This window comes from Dermacentor albipictus, chromosome 8 (assembly GCF_038994185.2).
Source record: "Dermacentor albipictus isolate Rhodes 1998 colony chromosome 8, USDA_Dalb.pri_finalv2, whole genome shotgun sequence".
Lineage (NCBI taxonomy): Eukaryota > Metazoa > Arthropoda > Arachnida > Ixodida > Ixodidae > Dermacentor > Dermacentor albipictus.
The window spans coordinates 28,174,786-28,193,981 of NC_091828.1; the positions used below are offsets into that span (position 1 = coordinate 28,174,786).

The 19,196-nt window shown below is 43.2% G+C and overlaps 1 protein-coding gene across 4 annotated transcripts in view; it reads left to right on the forward strand.

Annotated features, from left to right (window-relative positions):
• LOC135905247 (putative sodium-coupled neutral amino acid transporter 10) overlaps positions 1-19,196 on the forward strand; it is a 111,990-nt gene that overhangs the window by 50,902 nt on the left and 41,892 nt on the right. For 2 of the 4 annotated variants that reach the window (XM_065436255.1, XM_065436257.1), the window contains 2 exons: positions 7,666-7,737; positions 9,654-9,884. In XM_065436255.1, coding sequence (XP_065292327.1) covers positions 7,666-7,737; positions 9,654-9,884 — 303 coding nt within the window. The remainder of the gene's footprint in view (positions 1-7,665; positions 7,738-9,653; positions 9,885-19,196) is intronic. The other 2 variants (XM_065436256.1, XM_065436258.1) reach the window with 1 other exon arrangement.

Below are 19,196 nucleotides of genomic sequence, written 5' to 3' on the forward strand. Positions count from 1 at the left end.
GTTGCTCACTGCAGCACACAGATCGCACCGTTTAGCACCAGAAAGTTGCCTGTGAGAACACCTACGGAAGAGCCAAGTTGTCAACTGAGTCTACAAGCCTTTGTGACGGCAGAGTACCATTGATCAGATCAGGCTTTGCAACTAAAATGTCACTTGCGAGAACTCTACTGCAGTAGAACAAATGTGTTGAGCCAATCCGTAAGCCTTTTACACCAGAAAGTTAGTTGAGAGAACGACATTGCATACGAGAGTTTACCAAGTCAGTCAGTTGGCATTCATCATAACAGAACAGCATTGATCACATCGCACTTTGCACCCTTGAGCATGCCTTGCAAGGTCAACACCCGGAAACAAGGTTGCCAAGTTTGTCTGTAAGTATATGCTACTGAGATGGCAGCACGGTGTAATGAAGCACACAGATACTCAACTGGGGACAAGACGTGACGCAAGTGTTAGCCGTGTCATGTCCTATATAATAGAATTATCACAATAGGACACTCCGTTATTTGCCTGAAACCCACTTAACCATGAATGTGTAACATTTCTTAATTGTACCTCAAAGAGAGATTCGTAAGTAAGTTTGGATCACGCAGCAGTCAAATTGCACAACACACACTTAGCTGGTTGTAGTCTTTCAGGCAGTCAGTTCTTGGAAACTGATAATTTAGTGCCGCTCAGTGCATATTTTCAGGCAAAACATGACGTAGCAAGGCAATGGCCAGTTTTCTTTCCAGATGATGCCCTCGCTTAAGACTATTGAGTGATAGTGAACTTAGCTGTCCACTGCACACTACTAAATGAAATGTGCAGTGAAAACGGAGTTCGGTTGTCTCAAAAAGTGTTGATCAATACTGTTACGAGTGGCTGTACAGGCTATAGTGAAGTGATAGGCAACGTGCAAAATTTTGTTGGCAGGCTTTCTCACACATCTAAGTAGTCCTAACCAAGATAAGTATAGCCAAAGGAAACTTCGGAGGGAGGGGGGTCAGCCCCTTCCCTCCTCCCCTCATTTGTCCCCCTGCAGAGCGATCGCTGTGCTGTTGAAAAAAAAATTGTTGATCCGCAGTTTTCTGGCAAGTGAATGCCAGAGAGTGGCCTGTTCATTCAAGCCCTATGCTGAATCTGGCTTTTCTTGTGTCCAGTGCGAATGTTGAAAGGCCATTCTCAGTGTTTCATTCTGCATATTAATTGAAAAGAGCATACAACAATTATCGATTTCAACATTAGCGTATATGTTGTAGTAAATTGCATGGCAATAAACCTGTCTCGACAGAACTGTTTGTTGTCCTGTCTGCCATTCTAAATCTAAATGGCAAATGTAAATATGAAAATGCTCTTGCGGATGTAATCAGTTTTTCTTTTTTCTTGCGAACGAGTCCATTTTAGGGGTAAAGGTGAAACTAAAAGGCAGACAACAGTATAAAAGAAGATGAAAAGCTCTGATAATCTACAATATTTGCTGCATAAATAAAAACTCCAAAAAGGCAGCGCCCTACTTGTCTGCAATTCTAGTCCAAGATTCACCATCTTGATGAGGCTGTGGCAAGGTCTGCGTGCAAGAGTGCAACTTGGCCACTCATTTTACTTCTGTAATTCACGTATCTCTCATTGTTTGGCTGAGAAATTCTTCACGCATTAATCTCCACAACACTGCCAGCAGAAAAAATTGGGCATTTGGGGGAAGTAAGAAAGCCTGCACAACATAGTGAGAAATAAGAACAGCTTGCACGCAAGTCAGATGGGCAAATTTACTGTCACTTTAAGAAACTGTTAAGAGGCACTGAGTGTCGCTTCAGTGGTGTGCTGCTACACTGGAAAGGAAAGTGTCATTCGGAATTCGGAATGCTCCGCACCAAGTTGCCCTGGTGCAGAGCATTAGGTGAACTGATTCCTACTTTCAACGAATTGTAATGGTTCTGCATTATGCAAATCTGTAAAACGTTTTTTTTTTTCAAAAATTTCTCTTGGATGTTTTTGTTTGCTCTCTACAACATTGACACTTTTACTGTTGCGCAAAGCAAACTATAAAATCAGTCTGCCTTAACATTGGCATTTAGTGTACTTTTCGTTAGGTGCGAGTGCGATATGATTCAGGGTGAGCTCGAAGCATGTTTCTGTGTCTGCACTGCACCATTTGCATCTCTTAATTCCTGCTTGTCTGCATGCTTTTTCTATGCCACAACTTGTAGATGGGGTTGTTGCATCTGTCATCTTGTCGCATCTTCTTGTGCGAGCTTCCGCTGAGATAATGAAAGGCAATGAGACATTGAAGGAAAAGGAGGCTCAGACGCGCAGGTCAAAACTATTGTTTGGCGGCCCGTCTCGTCACTGAGAGTTTGCCTTTGAGCGAAAGTCACAGTCCGGCGTTTCAGCCTTGCGTGGTGCATCAGTACCAGTTCTGTCTCGTTTGGAAAGACTTCTCCGATGCATGAGACAGGCAGCCAAGACCGTAAATTGATTGGGTACATCCCTCCATACGCAAATAGAGAATTTGCGGTAAGCGCTGAAAGCTTTTTTTTTCTCATTTTCTTATTTTCTTCTTTTTCCCACACTACCTTTGAGTGCTGTTCAAATTCGCCGAAAATATATAGTGTATCTAGCCGCGTTCATGGCCGCTTGCATACGGGAGACTCCGAAACCACGCTGATAGAACCATTGAGAAATATTATGCCGTGCCAACTGCGACATGCAGCGAAACGTGTACTGCGGATAACTTAAGCATGTTTTGAGGTATTTGAGATATACTAAATAGACTTAAACTGACTCTATCAACATGCCTCGCGCTGACTTTCTACTGAGAGACCCCCCCCCCCCCCCAATATTTAAAAGATTGTAGCACTAAAGGAAAAGAAAAAAAGTGATGAGAAGGTTTGCAGTATAACGAAAAAAAATAATAATAACGTAACGGTAACAGTTGCAATGTTCAAATACCAATTTTCATCAAGTAAAAAAAAGGAAAAAGAAGACGTCGTTGTTTGCGTCCATTTCTTCTACATTTGCACTTACATTCATTTCCGCGGGTTTCTGTTCTACTCCTGTAGATCACAAGCCTGCATTCGCAACGGTGAAAGGTCGTTGGTATGCCTCTATGGTTTGCCTAGTCGAGTTCACGGCCGCCTCCACACGTGGGGTTCCGGAACTACAAGGGCAGTACCATTTAGAAATCCTTCGATATTGAGTTACCCATCGCAATCAGGAAAACATATCTGTCGTGGATAAATCAAAGAAGTTTTTAGGTACGTAAGGTTTACAAAATTGGTCGCAGAAATTTCCGAAGTGCGCTGCTGATATGTGCTTACTGAGATGCCCCCCTTTTTGGGATCGAAGCGAGTGCATCTTGCACATCATTATTATTTTCAATGCGAGTAGCGGTATGAGCTTTGTGTCGCCGAGAATCCGATGGCGGAGTCTTACTATTTGTTCGAGAGTGAAAGTTTCAGCGTATATATGCGTATGTGTATATATATGTACATATATTCATTTTCGCAGGTGTCTGTTTGTACTCCTGTCGATCACAAGCATGTATTCTCAACTGTGAAAGGTCGTCGGTACGCCTGCAGGGTTTGCCTAGTCGAGTTCTCGGCAGCCTGCGCACGTGAGATTCTGGAACTACAGGGCCAGAACCATTTAGAAGTCATTCTATATTGTGTTACTCACCACGATCAGGAAAACACATTTATCACGGATGAATCAAGGAAGTTTTTAGGCACGTAGGGCCCTCTGGACTGTAATTGTCGGCGTTAAGGCAGCCTCGCTGCCTACGAGATTGCCTGACTCAGCTATGTCAAATGCTCGGTTGCCATAGCCGGAAGTTCGAATCCTTCTATAAGTGCGTTTTTTTTTTTAATTTGGCAATAGTGAGCTTGAAATTCACCTCCCCTAGTGCACTACATCTGCAGGCTTGGCGTGATGCCTAACACCGGCCAAAGATGCTGAGAGTTAGTGGGGCTATACTGATCCAGGTGCAACCAAATTAGAAAGGCCCACTAAGCTTCAACAAAGACACTCCCTCACCAGAACAAGAATTGGCCTCCCTGGTGCAGTATTTGGCCACTGCCTCCCAAATGTTTCCTACAATTAACCCATGGCCCTCAGCCCCCAGCAGCTGTGGAGCACCTGACCAAGGCAGTAGTCAGACCTGTAACGCAGCAGAGGGTGCCAAGAATCTCTGGGTCCAGACACGCTGCCAATGGAAACTGACCCTGTCAACCTTTAATTGCCGAACTCTGTCAAGTGAGGCTAGCTTAGCAGGGCTCTTTGAGGAACTATCAGACATGGGTTTGGATATCATCGGCCTTAGTGAGATTAGAACTGGTGAGGCTTGTACATTGCTGAATAATGGCCATGTCCTCTGCTATAGAGGTCTCCCAGATAAGAAGCAATATGAGGTAGGATTTCTAATTCATAAGGACAAAGCGGGCAACATTGACGAATTCTACAGCATTAGTGAGAGGGTGGCTGCAGTCGTAATCAAACTTAATAAGTGGATATAGAAGCTCCTCCTATAACTAGCGATGAGGTCAGAAGGGCCTTGCAAGACATGAAATAAGAAATAGCAGCAGGAGATGGAATAACAGTCGATTTAATCAAAAATGGAGGAGACATAATGTTTGGAAAACTGGCGGCTCTTTATATGGAGTGTCTTTCGATTGCAAGGGTCCCAGAAAACTGGAAGAATGCAACCTTTATACTAATCCACAAAAAGGGCGGCGTTAAAGAATCGAAAAATTATAGATCCATTAACTTACTCCCAGTATTAAATTTATTTATTTATATATTTACAATACCCCTAAAGGCCCTCGAAGGAGGATATTACATAGGGGAAGGGTGGAGGGGGGGCTACAAGAAAAAAAACAAGTGTACATTCAGGTACAGCATACATAAAAAGAAAAACATTTACAAGACATTTTCTTTTCTTTTTTTTCTGCTCAACAAGGCAGTGTAGTTATCATATCGAACCAAGAAACCAAAAAAAAGCAACGTACATAAAAACATCAGGGAAACACACTTAATAAGAAAACACAATATCTTTAACAGCGCGTCACAGTAGTGCAAATTGTTTCCTTAAATTTGGCTATGTCAGTTTCCATGGCCATGTATGAGGGTAAATCATTCCAATCGATGATAGTGCATGGTACAAAGGATTGAGTGAAAGTTGATGACTGACACAAAATGCATTTCGCTTTGTTAGGGTGATAGCGGTGAGGAAAGATAATATTTTACAGAAATAATCTCCAATAGAATAAGGGCAACACTGGATTTTATTCAACCAATGGAACAGGCTGGCCTCAAGAAAGGATACTCTACAATGGATCACATCCATGTCACAATTCAGGTTATCGAGAAATCCGCAGAGTACAATAAGCCTCTCTATATGGCTTTCATAGATTACGAAAAAGCATTTGATTCAGTAGAGATACCACTATTCATAGAGGCATTCCATAATCAGGGAGTACAGAATGCTTACGTAAATACCTTGGAAAATATCTACAGAGGGTCCACAGCTACCTTAATTCTACACAAGAAAAGCAGGAAGATACCTATAAAGAAAGGAGTCAGACAGGGAGACAATCTCTCCAATGCTATTCACTGCGTGCTTGGAAGTATTGGAGCTGTTAAACTGAGAAGGCTAAGGAGCAAGGATCAACGACAAATATCTCGGCAACCTTCGGTTTGCCGATGACATTGTTCTATTCAGCAACAATGCAGACGAGTTACAGTAAATGATTGAGGACCTTAAAAGGGAGAGTGTGAGAGTGGGGTTGAAGATTAATATGCAGAAGAAAAAGGTAATGATGAATAGCCAGGCAAGGGAACAAGGATTCAGGATTGCCAGTAATGCTCTAGAATCTGTGAAGGAGTACGTTTACCTAGGTCAACTAATAACAGGGAACCCTGATCATGACAAGGAAATTCATAGAAGAATAAAAATTGGTTGGATTGCATATGGCAGACATTGTCAGCTCCTGATAGGAAGCTTACCATTATCATTGAAAAGTAAGGTGTACAATCAGTGCATTTTAACAGTGCTAAACTATGGGGGGAGACGGACAAAGAAGCTTGAGATCAAGTTAAGGACAGTGCAAAGAGTGATCGAACGAAGATTGCTAGGCATAATGTTAAGAGACAGAAAGAGAGTGATCTGAATCAGAGAGCAAACGGGTATAGACAATATTCTAATTGACACCGAGAAAAGATGGAGCTGGGCAGGTCATGCAATGTGCCGGTTAGACAACCGTTGGACCTTTAGGGTTACAGAATGGGTGCCAAGAGATGGGAAACGCAGTCGAGGATGGCAGAAGACTAGGTGGAGCAATAAAATTAGTAAATTCACTGGCACTAGTTGCAATCGGTTGGCGCAGCACAGGGGTAATTAGAGATTGCAGGGAGAGGCCTTCGTCCTGCAGGGGACATAAAACAGAATGATGATGATGATGATGATGGTGATGATGATATATGATGATGTATATGGCTGTTACTAGCGATAAATTCAGCCCTTCAGTTCTGCCTATTCATCTCATTTATTTAGACAATAGGGCAATCCGTGGTGCTAAGTATCTATTGCGATCTAGATTGCAATTGGCTTTGGTTACGAGTCAGTGCATTGACCAGATGAGGCACATTTTTCGCCCTTGTGAGCCATGCCTCCTGTGAAATATTGGGTCTTTTTAACGCGACAGCGTTAAGGAGCTCGTGTTGAAGAAAAGCCGGCGTCGGCGGCGTTAGCCGTGAGCGATAAATCCCAGAAAGCACTTCATAAATAAAAAACAACTTGCAAGATGGGCTGGGTGGTTATCGAACCATGGTCTCTGGAGTGTGAGATGGAGATACCACTCAGTCGCGAGTTTGATGGTTCAAGGCGGGACAAAAGCACCTCTAGTGAATGCGGCATAGAAAGTTATATTGCGGTGTATATCGGTAATTATGAGCATGTAAATTACAGAAGTCGCAGTTACACGAGTAGCGAAGTACGTTTCCGCTACATTTCTTCTGCGCTCTGTGCACACGTGGAGCCATGTCGCGGCAAACACAGAAGACCCCCTCCTCGCAATGTATGGCGCTACCCCGACGCATGGTGTGCCACTCGCCCCATGATCGCGTCCGCCTTCATGGCGTGTCGCGGCCTGGTTGTCCGTGCCGATCGCGACGTTTGGCTCGCGTAGATCGTTTGAGTGGGCGGTGTGAACGGGGTGCGGTAACGCTATCGCGTTCCACTCTTGAAGGCGAAGCTTAAGCGTCCTCCAATTTTTTAATTCATGGCTGGTGGTATTAGTCAACATAGTTGGCAACATACATCTCATTGAATTCCATCACATCTTGTGTCTTCATTTTGACAATCGCAAATGCAACATGATAATGGCATATTTGTTATTTCAGTTAATGTTAATAAAGTTTGTACTATTACTCTGGGTGAATTGTGGTAGGTAGTAATGCCAGTGCTTGAGAATATTGTTTTTACCATCAGTGCAATTATTTATCTTGTCATCAAATGTCCTAGAAGATGGCACTGGCAGTACAGCAGAACCTCGCTCATTTGTTCAGGAAAGAAATGTGTGAAAAAAGTATTCGCTGGAAAAATTCACAATCTGAAGTTGTTAGAAAATTTGCCAGACTCGACTGCAGTTAACATCCACGTAATGCAAAGTGTTGCGTGTATGGTTGCAGCACGAGACGTCGACGCATGCCGAGCTGGTGGTGCAAGAGCGACCCAAGATGAGTGATGTTTTTGCGGCTTTGGCAAGTTTATGTTCGCTTTCGTCGAATTCGGCCTTGGTCAGAAGCTTCTTGACACGGGGCATTCTTATGGGAAGTTATAACGTGCTCACATGACACGAATCATTGCAGCACGAGACGTCGATGTGCATCGAGCTGGTGCCGCCCAAGCGACCCAAGACGCGCATTGTTCTTTTCCTCTTGTGCAGTGTTTTAAAACAGCGACAGGAAACCTAAACAATACTGTGCTCGTGAGCCACACCAGAATGTGATGCCACCAGAACGAAACGTAACATTCACTTCCCTCCGCTTGCAGCAGGGAGTAGCAGTGCATTTGAGTTATGGCCTATTAAAAGTGTGCAGTGCTCTTGCAGTGGCACAACAGGGGCTGAGACACCGATTAGAGTTTTTAACAGGTAGGTGAAGATGCTTGTCGCAACAGGGTTGCCAGTGATAGCTGTGAATGCAGCATGTGACGACTCACGAGGAGATTTACTGCTACTGGTATAGGAGGCTGAGTGCATGCCGGTGTTTTCATATGACGTGGGCAGGGGAGTTCTAGAAGGAAGCTGCTTCAGTGGGAGGCTGCTGTTCTCGATCGCGCTTGCCTCGTGCCTTTTCTTCTTGACATGGGATCTAGCAGCCGGAAAACACGTACAATCGCAGTTTGGTGATCTAATGAGTATCTTGAAGAGGCAGCGCAATATTATAAAGACAGAAGGCAGGAACACACATGAACACACAGTGCCTTCTGTCTTCGTCATATTGCGCTGCCCCTTCAAGATGTTCAACCAATACCAACTCTCCCAAATGTCCATCTTTCTACAGTATAGATCTAATGAGTGTTGGTGCTGAAATATTGTGTTTTCCTGGAACGTATCGGCTGGTAAAAAAGAAGCGTAACTGTATTGAGCCAGTTCTACGTTCTTGATTGCAAATGTTGGCACAAGGGAATCGTAAGAAATGGGATCGTGTCAGCAAGGTTCTAATGTGTCTGTTCGAATTCCAGATGTTCAAGATCCAAAAGAAGTTACTTGCCACTTTGACATTAACAGAGACTGGAATTTTTGCCATTTGTTAACTATGACTATAAGGGTGCCAAGGGAAGGAAGGCGCAGTTGAGTACGGCAGAGAATTGGATGGTGTAATAAAGTTAGAAAATTTGCAGGCCCAACTTAATATCAGCTAGTGCAGGTAGGGCTAACTGGAGATCGCTGAAAGAGGCCTTCATCCGGCAGTCGACATAAAAAATATGAGGATGCTGATGATGACGATGATCATGATGACGATGATCATGATGACGACTTGCGCTAACTTGGGAACATTTGTGTTGCCAAACTGTCTTGCATTGCATCATATTATTGATATGTCCTAGTGGGATGTATGATGTCTGAAGTCAGTCTGGGCTGCAACTAACACCACATTCTCCAAAGTAATCCATTTAATTATGCTGCTGCACACTTAGTGTCGGCATCATCTTTTTATTTCATGAGATGTGTACCACTTTTTTGCACTTGTGTGTAGAGCATGTTGGGAGTGAGACAGTCATAATACACATGCAGTTATCTAAAGGTCACTGTTCTGTGGCATATTGTCGTAGCCTAATGAACCAACTAGCTCAGCAATACATTTTGACCAGTGGCATATTGGATAATCAGGTAATATATATTGCAGTAGCTTTGGTGTTCTGCTGCCAAATATAAAGTCGTGCATTCAATAGGCAGCCATCGTAGTGGCATTCCTATGGAGGCAGACAGCAAAAATGGCACTGTACCTATGTTTATGTGCCCGTTAACAGAAGCCTGGCAGTTGCACTCGGGAATCGTCTTTCATAGCTCCTGTTCCAATTTGGGATGTTAAACCGCGTCAATCACTCAATCAGGCAAATGAGGGAAAACACATAAGGGCCTGGCCTGACAGGTGTTTTTTCTTCTCCGCAGGGCAGCAAGTTCCACGACCCTTCGTACGACTACATCCCTGATGGGCAGTTCCGCATGCTGACAGTACTGTTGGTGGGAGCCACCCTAGTCACGGCTTGCCTGGTGCCCAACATCGAGATTGTGCTGGGCCTGACGGGATCCACCATCGGCACACTCATCTGTGTCATCATGCCCGCGCTTGTTTTTACGCGTGTCCAACCGAAAAGCACCAACGAACGCCTGGTTGCCAAAGTGAGTTGGTTGGGTTTGTACGTGGTGGGGATTTTAATTGAGCTGAGCACTTTCAATAATGGTTCTGGAGATGGTTCTGCTTGTTTCATTAGCCGTAGCCTCCTGTGTTTTTTTCAGTACTTACCGGTACAGTAAAACCTCGTTAAAACATACCCGCTTAAACAGTAGTTTCATTTTAATAGTAGTAAAGTCAAATCCTCGACTCAGCGGCCATTGAACATAATGTGTTTTGTATCTGCATAAACCGTTCCAGCTTATTGCGTACGTATCGGTTAACGCGTAGTGTTTCCACTTTTCATCGCGCAAACACGGCGGTGCGTCGTCTCCATCGGATCGTCCGGCAGAACAACAAGACTCTGAGATCAGAACAACGGCATCCAAGCACCCTGCACGTTTGCACGTGAAGCCCCATCAACATCAATATCATTTTGGTGCCATGCCAGAGAGAGTTGTGGCCGCATTATTGCCGAAGCTCGGATAAAGAAGACGCTGGGTGCTCAGCATAGAAAAAAAAAATTAGACATTGTTCGTGCTATCGAATGTGACACGAAGAAGTAGGCGCTGGCATGCGACAAGGATCTACTGTTTACTACGGTGTGTGGCAATTGGAACGCGAAGCAGTTCGTCGGCAGTGCTGCTGCAACCGCAAAGAGATGTCGGCTATGAGGTTTGACTTTTCGCCATCGTTGTCTCTGTTGTTACCGAAGTGTCACCTAGCGACAGTGATGAGGGCGACACGGAAAGCGACAGCACGGGCGATTCAGGCTTGACAGTGGCAGAAGCTCCACTTTATGTCAGCCGCATGAATGCAATAGTCACGACGAGAACAGCACCCCGAAATGAAAAGGGTGTGCCGCGACACCTGCAACGCTACCGCGCCCGTGCATGGAGAATATGCAATGCCAACAAGGAATCTGCCATGCGAGTGTTTGCCGAGAAGAGGGGGCTGGCTGAAAAGCTGGCTCGCAGCTTCAGCAAGTTTGAGGCTGCGGTCATCGCTGTTAGGCCGCCGCGACATCAAATGAAAATAATACTTTTGTCGCGCGAAGTGAAGAAATACTGCATGTTTTTTTTTCCCTTTCATCGCACTCTCTCTGAGTTCCTTTTTTGACAGGTAAGTGGACGATCTCTGGCTATTTTGGCTAAGTACTACCGTTTAGTACATACTTTTTCTGAACTCCCTCCAGCTACAGTTTAACGAGGTATCACTGTAATGCCAAAACAAGGGGTCACATAACCCCTGTCACATGGGCAGCCTTTACCACAATTAGGCTTAACTATGATTTCGTCAAAGTTGGTTTGCTGTTGCTATGCAGGCTTGGTTAGGTAAAGGAGCATGATCACATGGTAATCATATGAGCAAGTTTGCTACAAATTTAACTTACTGTAATAAAATATTTTTAAGTTGTGAATTTGTGCAACAATTAATTATGAATTCCATGAATGATAGTGTGAAATGGTACTTAAGTTGCGTGTTCTTCACCACTACACAGAATTCAAAATCAGTCTTTGAACCGTGGCTTGTTGAAGCCAGTAGAACAGCCAAGTCAATGCATTGTTTGAGATTGAATTTGCTGGCTGTTTCGCTCTTGTTTGTGGCTGATTTTCTAAATTTAGTGTGCCTCTGGATCTTCCCAACACTAATTAAGGATTGTGTGGTCACATCTGGTTAGTTAATGTGCCTTTGGTTTTACAATTGACTTACAACTGCTATGGAACCTGTCATCTTGTTTGGTTCTCTGTTTGTGAAGGGAAACTGGTTGCAAAGCTCGGTTTGTGATAACCATTGTAGAGGGGGGTTCTGTCAAGCTGCCTTCGTGTGTAAGACTTGGCCTTTATGGCCAACTCCCTATTGCTCGCCTTGTAGGGCTGGGCTTTGGAGGTACCAGGACAAGCAGAAACACAACAACACACTGCTGAATAACCAGCACAACAACATTTGTCGCTATAGAGGATTCGCTTCGAAGCAGGCTAGTTACAACTAAGACGTTTGCCGGGCTCGTGCAGCGAACAGAGGCGAGACGTGACAAAGGATGGGAATGACATGTTTACCTGGGGCCCTTGCTTTGTCGTTGCTCACAGTCTTCTCATCTTGGGTGCTCGCTGGCTATGCCGATTTCAATGCCCATGTTGTGTTTTTTGTTTGAGTCCATAGGCTCGGAGCTCTGCGGCAACATGATTTTCTACGTCTGTAACCACTGCGAAGGGGTGGGGGGATGTCGTGGCACTGGCAGGATGCCACCCGACACCCCGCATTGGAAGAAGCCATGCAAGCACTTTATGCTCTACTCTGGGCTCATGGTGCGCATATGGGTGCGTGGAATCATCAGTTTCCATAATTCCCACGTTATGCTTTGGTGACTAACTATGGTTACATCTGCCATGTAACTACAATCGCCGACCGTTTATTCGGACCTCACGGGGACTGCGGAAATGTCCGAATAAACAAGTGTCCAAAAAAGCAGATTAAGAAAAAAAAAAAGGAAATCCCTTATTTCCACGCACTTATTCAGGCTCCGCAGTATGCTTGAAGAAATCGTGAATGCGCCGTTGCATGTTGTTCCGTTTACGCGCAATCAGATAAGCCTGAATCTCGGAGAGTGTTGTACGGTCACTCTAGGCAGCTGAAAGCACCGTCACTGCTTGTACAACCTCCGCATGCGACGGCAGCGTAGCACATGGTGTGTCATCTTCGGACTCGGAGTCGTCGTCTGGTGGTGCAGCAGAAACCTGACGAATGATCTCACCGTCATCGAGTTCTGCGCATGTCAGTACAGCAGTGACAGCATCTGTGAAACTGTCAAATGAGACGATGTCCGGAATCGCAATGCAACCACTGTACAGGTCTCGGCAGAACATTTTCGGCGTCAATAGGGAGCACATCGGAAGGCGACAAATCCTAGGCTTCTTGGCACCCTCTTACTGGCAGTGCAGTCTGTGCGGGCACCGTTGGCACTATTAGACACTTAACGCAATGTTTCCGTATGCTGCATTGGATCACCGCAACCTTGACACAACACACAAAGCAAACACCACCATGCCGTCACGCTGACACCAGTCGCACAAACGAAAAACGTGGCCTACTCGCAGCGTCGTGAACGCAGAAATCGGCTACTGGATTGCCTTGACATGTCTTACTAAGCTGAGACCGGTACTGCTGTAGCCACTCTATCGAACCAGGCAAAAATTATGATGAGTGGGGACTTGCAGTGGTGCCACTTTGTGGGGCAGCAAGGAGGCTCTGTTCAAAACAAAAATGGCTTTCAGCAAGTCGAACCATGCACCGGTGAGAGTCGGTGCATGGTGCAAGTGCTCTCGATCACGTTGGCTCAAGGAGTGTCTGAAAAATCAGACAGGAGATTGCAAGGTGTCCAAACTTTCGGCAGTTGTTATACATTATGGTATATGGGGAGAATGGCAGTGCCACGAAGCAGACTGAATAATCGAGCATGTCCAAGTTTTGGAGTCTGAAAAATCAGTCGGCAACTGTAGCAGTAACCATAGTCGCTGTAACCGTAGCTAGCTTAACCGTTGTTAAGGCTGTCTATGGGGCAGATGTATTAGAGGGTGGACCACTTATAACATAAGTCACCAGAGTCACGGAAATCTGCTCCAAAGTGATACTGCTCTGTAACCAAAGTAACACTTTTCAGAGGCTGCGCATATGCAAAACATGTAGACCATGTAGGGAAGAAACAAAATAGGAGAGGCCTTGACGTCACGTTTTTGAAGCCGGAAATGCAGCCATGTTGGTGTGCCATCTCCCATTGCGCCTCCAATCAGCTCGCCGAAGCAGATAGGCGGGAGCTTTGAACTTGCATTGCTACGAGCTGCCGGTAGTGTGTGCCGCTGACAAGCGTCAGAACAGAGCCTATGAAGCTTCTGTAACAGCTTTAGTGAAGCAGACGTGCTCCTGTGCTTTTCCGTGGCACGTTGAAGACAACTAAGACGCATGCCATGATTACTTGAGTGTGTCTGTTGCTTACTGACAACTCACACTCAGACCCAAAACACAACTTTCAAGCTTACACACTACACTGCTCTACACTACACTAGACTGCACGGGCCGAAAAACACCTACCTCACTTTTCAGAAGCCTAGAGCAGCAGCGAGAGCTTCAGGAGCGTGGTTGCTATGACAACGTTGATGTTTGAGGTACCAGTCCCACTGGTCCTTTGCGATAAACAGCATGTGACTTCCGCCACACATTCTCGAATACGTCTATGCTGGCCGGGGCCTTTCCTGTGCTTTCCTTCCTCCATCATGTAGACCAAGAAGCTCTGTGTGTACGAGAATCTAAGCATGCTACTGGGACGTTTGCATCCATTTATACAGTCTACGTTCATTACAATGCACCTGCGTACAATGGACTTTGGGATATAACAGACCATATTTCAGCATTAGTTAGTTCTAGCTATTTTATTAATGCAAAAAAGTTCGTTTTGAATAGACCGTGCTACAACAGACTATCGGCTACAGTGTACGAAATTAGCGGCAATTTTTTGCATAATCGTAAGTCATTATTGTGCGCGTGAGTGAGGAAGGCGGGGTGGGGACTAGGCGAGAGAGGCCGTGTTACACTACGATGGCTGCTGCTTACGGTGCGGCCGCTGTATCTTGAAAGCGATCTGCAGTGTGGACAAAGTGCACCCAGTGCCGGTAGCTTCGTATGCGCTGGGCTTTCAACATTTTATTCGTGTTGAAGCAAGAGACAGCACGAAGGTAAATTCGCTTGCTGCTGCTGCCGTGCTTATCTTGCTTAATTTGCTATTGCCATCGACACTTCACCTTTCAGGCGAAACTGCGACTTCTTTGTTTGTTTTTTACTTTGGACGTTTGTCACTTGTGCAATAAAGTTGTTAGACATTGCGACGAAAGCTTCGGAAGTGTAGCGTTTCGAATATTATGGACTTCGGATTAAACGGACGTTTTTTGTCGGATTGTCAGGCTCTGTTGTAAACGAGAGTCGACTGTATTTACAAATGCTAAGAGGTTAACATTCAAGGGCCCATAATCTTATCATGAAGCAGACAAAGTAGCAGAAAAAGAATCGATATTGAGGAAACTAATTCACCTACTAATTTTTCAGTCCCGCTCAATTATTCGGGATTGTCTACTGCACTGCCACCAACTCCGTAGAACTAATGTAGAACAGCAATCAAAGTTTCGCACATTTTACAGTGCCTCATTCAATTTCTCAGACTCCACATGCGCAATGTTGAAAACGTGGCGACTGCAATCTAAGTTGCTGCCATTCGAGTGTTGCACGTGCCACCCATGCCCTCCATTTCGTTATAAAGGTAGTTCCTCCATTTTCCAAGCACCGCACAGCTACTGCAGCAATTTAATTAAATTTAATGGAATTTAAACAAGCCAGATATTGTAAGAATGAAGTTAGCCTGAAGGATCGGAGCAGCATTGGAGTAAAAACAACTGTTGGTAATAAAACGAATGGACTGAGTTTGAATGTGCTGTATGGCTGAAAGGTGACAGCTATACGTATTTCCCCATGAAGTAATGCCATATGTGATGTGACAATGTATGAATGCAAAGTATAAAGATAATATAGCGTGAACAGAAAAAAATAGACGAGATTTAATGAGAGCTCTCATACCAAAAGCAGTTCATTGCATAACATAAGCAATAAGATTATTAGACTTCAAGTTAGGGTCTAATTTTATTTGTTTATTTTTATTTAAAATGCCTTACAGGCTCTATGGAGGCATTATGCCAGGTTAAGTTACACAATCGGCCGCTGGGATTAAACGATAGCCCATAGACACTTGCGGTAGATAAGGGAGAATCTTTTGAGATGTTTTAAAGATCACGAACTGAGTTTTAAGTGGGTTCAAAATTAGGCTGTTTAAGGAACACCATTAAATAACTTTGGTCAATTCGTTGTTCAGCTTAGTGATTAGCGTTGTTAACGATTTGTGTGACATGGAAATGGTGGTATTATCTGTGTAAAGGACAACGTTAGGAAGAATAATGCAATAAGGTAAATCATTAGATACAAAGCAATAAAGGCCCAAGTATTGAGCCCTGCGGTATTCGTTAATGACCTGAACATTTGAATAAATGCCACCTATGCAGACCGATTGTTCGCGATCAAGTAAGCAATTTTTAAATAAGAGAACGGTGGTCCAGTTATACCCAATGATTCCAGTTTAGTAAATGCAATATTGTGATTAACGGTGTTAAAGGCTTTAGTAAAATCAAGAAATACAGAACCAACGAAATCGCCTTTGTCGATGGAAGACTTTAAGAAATCGATTTCTGATAGTAAATCTAAATTGGTTGAACTACCTCCACAGAAACCAAATTGGCAAGGCTTTAGCAACATAAATTTGTCCAGATACTTGTTAATACGTTTCAGAAATAATTGTTCAATAATTTTGCTAATTGATGACAGAATAGAGATAGGGCGATAGCTTAGGACTTCTGTAATGTCACCTTTTTTATGCACCAGGATCAACTTGGTCTTCTTAAGGGAGCTTGGAAATGTACCACATTTAAATATGCGATTAATTATATTGTCTAATACTTCCGTAATATATGAAGCAGTGAGCTTTAAGTGATAAGCAGAAATATCTAGCCCAATGCTAGAGTTCTTTAAATTTAGCATTGTAGACCACACTTCGTCAGGAGTGACAAGAAAGAGAAAAAATGTGTGGTTACAACGCATAATAGGATACGATGAAGCTACAGTCCTATTGTTGTATGCCACATAGAAGTAATTATGAAACGAGTTAGCAGTGCTAGATGCCACGGTGTAGGTTTGTTGTTTATCATTTATTTTATCAATTATTCTACTAACCTGCAGTCTATTTAAAAAGTAATTGAAAAGTTTCAATTTTTTCTTGGAGTTACCTTTCTTACAAAATTCTTTTTCATAATAAAGTCGCTTAGATTTCTTTAGAAAGTTATTTAACAGAGTAGTATGTTTTTTATTGCTAAGTTTTAGACCCACATTGAATGGCTATTTTTTTAGTTTTCCTATATAGATTATCTTTCTTTTGCGTGCTAGTTAACAAACCTTTTGTTAACAGGGATTATGTGGAAATTTAAATATTTTCCTTCATTTCACAGTTTTAGTGTTTGCATACACAGCTTTAAGAAACAAGGAGCACAAATTCTCTAGTGCTGTTTCAGGATCACGCAAATTCTCAATGGAAGTCCAGTCAGTATCATTAATTGTATTGATAGAGTTGTCCAGATTTAACCTAGAACTAAAATAGCATGTGTTATAGTAGGGTAGTTTTGCAGCGAAAGTTACAAGTACAGGGAGATGATCAGTGATAAGCACATCAATGACGCCTGCACGTGGTATTGGTGTGATATTGCTTAAAGCGTGGTCAAGAAGAGTACCATTTTTATTGGGTGAAGATCGTGTAGGGGATGAAATTAGACTCAAGCCCAAAACCAAGAAAGCAATCTCTATATGCTGTTGTGCTGTTATATGTGTCCAATAAATTAACATTGATATCACCAACCAGTACAACTTCCTTGTTTTCAGTAGAAATTATATCGAGTACTGCGGCAAAATTACGTAGAAAACCCAGGATAGATTAAGATGTGTAAGGGTAAATGCATGCAATGATCAAATTGTTAAGATTGCAAGAAGGGAAAACTTTAGGTTGAATCCACATGGATTCACAGTTCAAAACATTTAAAGACAAGTCAAATCTATGCTTGTACTTAATTTCAGACGATATAAATATAGCCGAGCCGCTGTAGCGACCAGAATCACCGTGACAATATTCTGAATTGTGCAAGCGAAAACCATACAGATTGCCATCAGGAGAGCTTAACCACATTTCAGTAGCACACAGAAAGGAAAAAAAAAAATGACAGAGCGATTCAGAGAAGGCAGCAATGCTGTCATGGTTTTTGCACAAACTACGCGCATTGATGTACCGTAATGAACAACCAGAATTGGAGAGCAACGATTTTGTTTCCTTGGGTGAAAGCAGTGCCATGATGATATAAAACAAAGATTATAAAACAGGAAAGATAAACTGCAGAAATCAGCGTCAAGTGAATATGCGTAGATCAGATTCCGCATTTATCCAAAGGTATAACAAATTATCATATATAGTGAAATAAAATAAGAATGTTTACCAATATCCATGTGTAGTGAATGTATGCATGGATATCAAATATAACAAAGGTATTCTAGTGTCGGTTGCGACTTTGATATAGCAAGCATATAGGACTCATCTATAGCCGATTTAGCCAGATTGAAATTTCTTTGCAGGTGGTCTTTTACTATTGTCCATGTGGTTGCATTACACCGTAATTTGCAAACCACAGATCAGTTTCAACTGGCCCCACTGTCTATTCTTTAGCTTACTACAGTTGAACATCCGTGTTCATTTTAAGCATATACATTCGAGTTCCGCCAAATTGGACCTGACAGGACTAACGAAATTGAGTTATCAGGCTGATCAAAATGAACAGGAGGCAGAAAAAATGTTGACACACACCACTAATTCATCGGCAGTATCTGCTTCGATTCTGAAACACCTCAAAGACAAATGTGCGCCCACTGTACATGGGTCCAAAGTAGGAAGCTAGCATAAAATGACATTAGAGCTCCTAAACAAGGTAGAAATTGAACGTGCAGTAAAAAAAAGGAGCGTGCCTTATTCAGCCAATAAAAAAAACACAAAGCCAGCGGACCTTGCCTTCAAAAAATAGAAATTTGTTTACCTGATGTCCATCTTCATCACCCTCGGACAGTGCTTTATTACTGTCTATTGAAAACTACAAGATGTCACCCTTCAGACAGTTTACAGAGCATTTGATAGTCTGCATTTATTAAATGCCTCCACAACAACCACAAATGGGATTGTGGGTCACGCCTAGATTAACCATTTCACTAGTTCGTCCTGTGACATATACGCTAAAGACATGCGGCGCGGCTTGTTACTGCTACCTTAATGTGCAAAATAACTTATTGTTTGAACATGCTTTTGTAATCAAACAGAAATCGGTGCATCCTTGTCATCATGCTGTGCAAAAACATTCGTTCTGTCACCATCCGTGTTTGCCATCTTGTGAAAGCAGTGGCAATGACACTGGCTAAAGTGGCTCTGGAGGTTCAATGCTGCAAACATAATTTTTGTTTGGTAATGGAGTGCACCACCCAAGCAATTTTCAGACAAACTTTCTTAGCGTGAGTTAGAGCCTGCTAAACTAAAAAACTATAAATCATTGTGAGCTACTGTTCTCACTTTTAGATATTTCTGGTGTAGGCAAAAAATAGCTGTTTTCAACAAGAGGTGACTGTACTTGAGACAGAGACAGAAG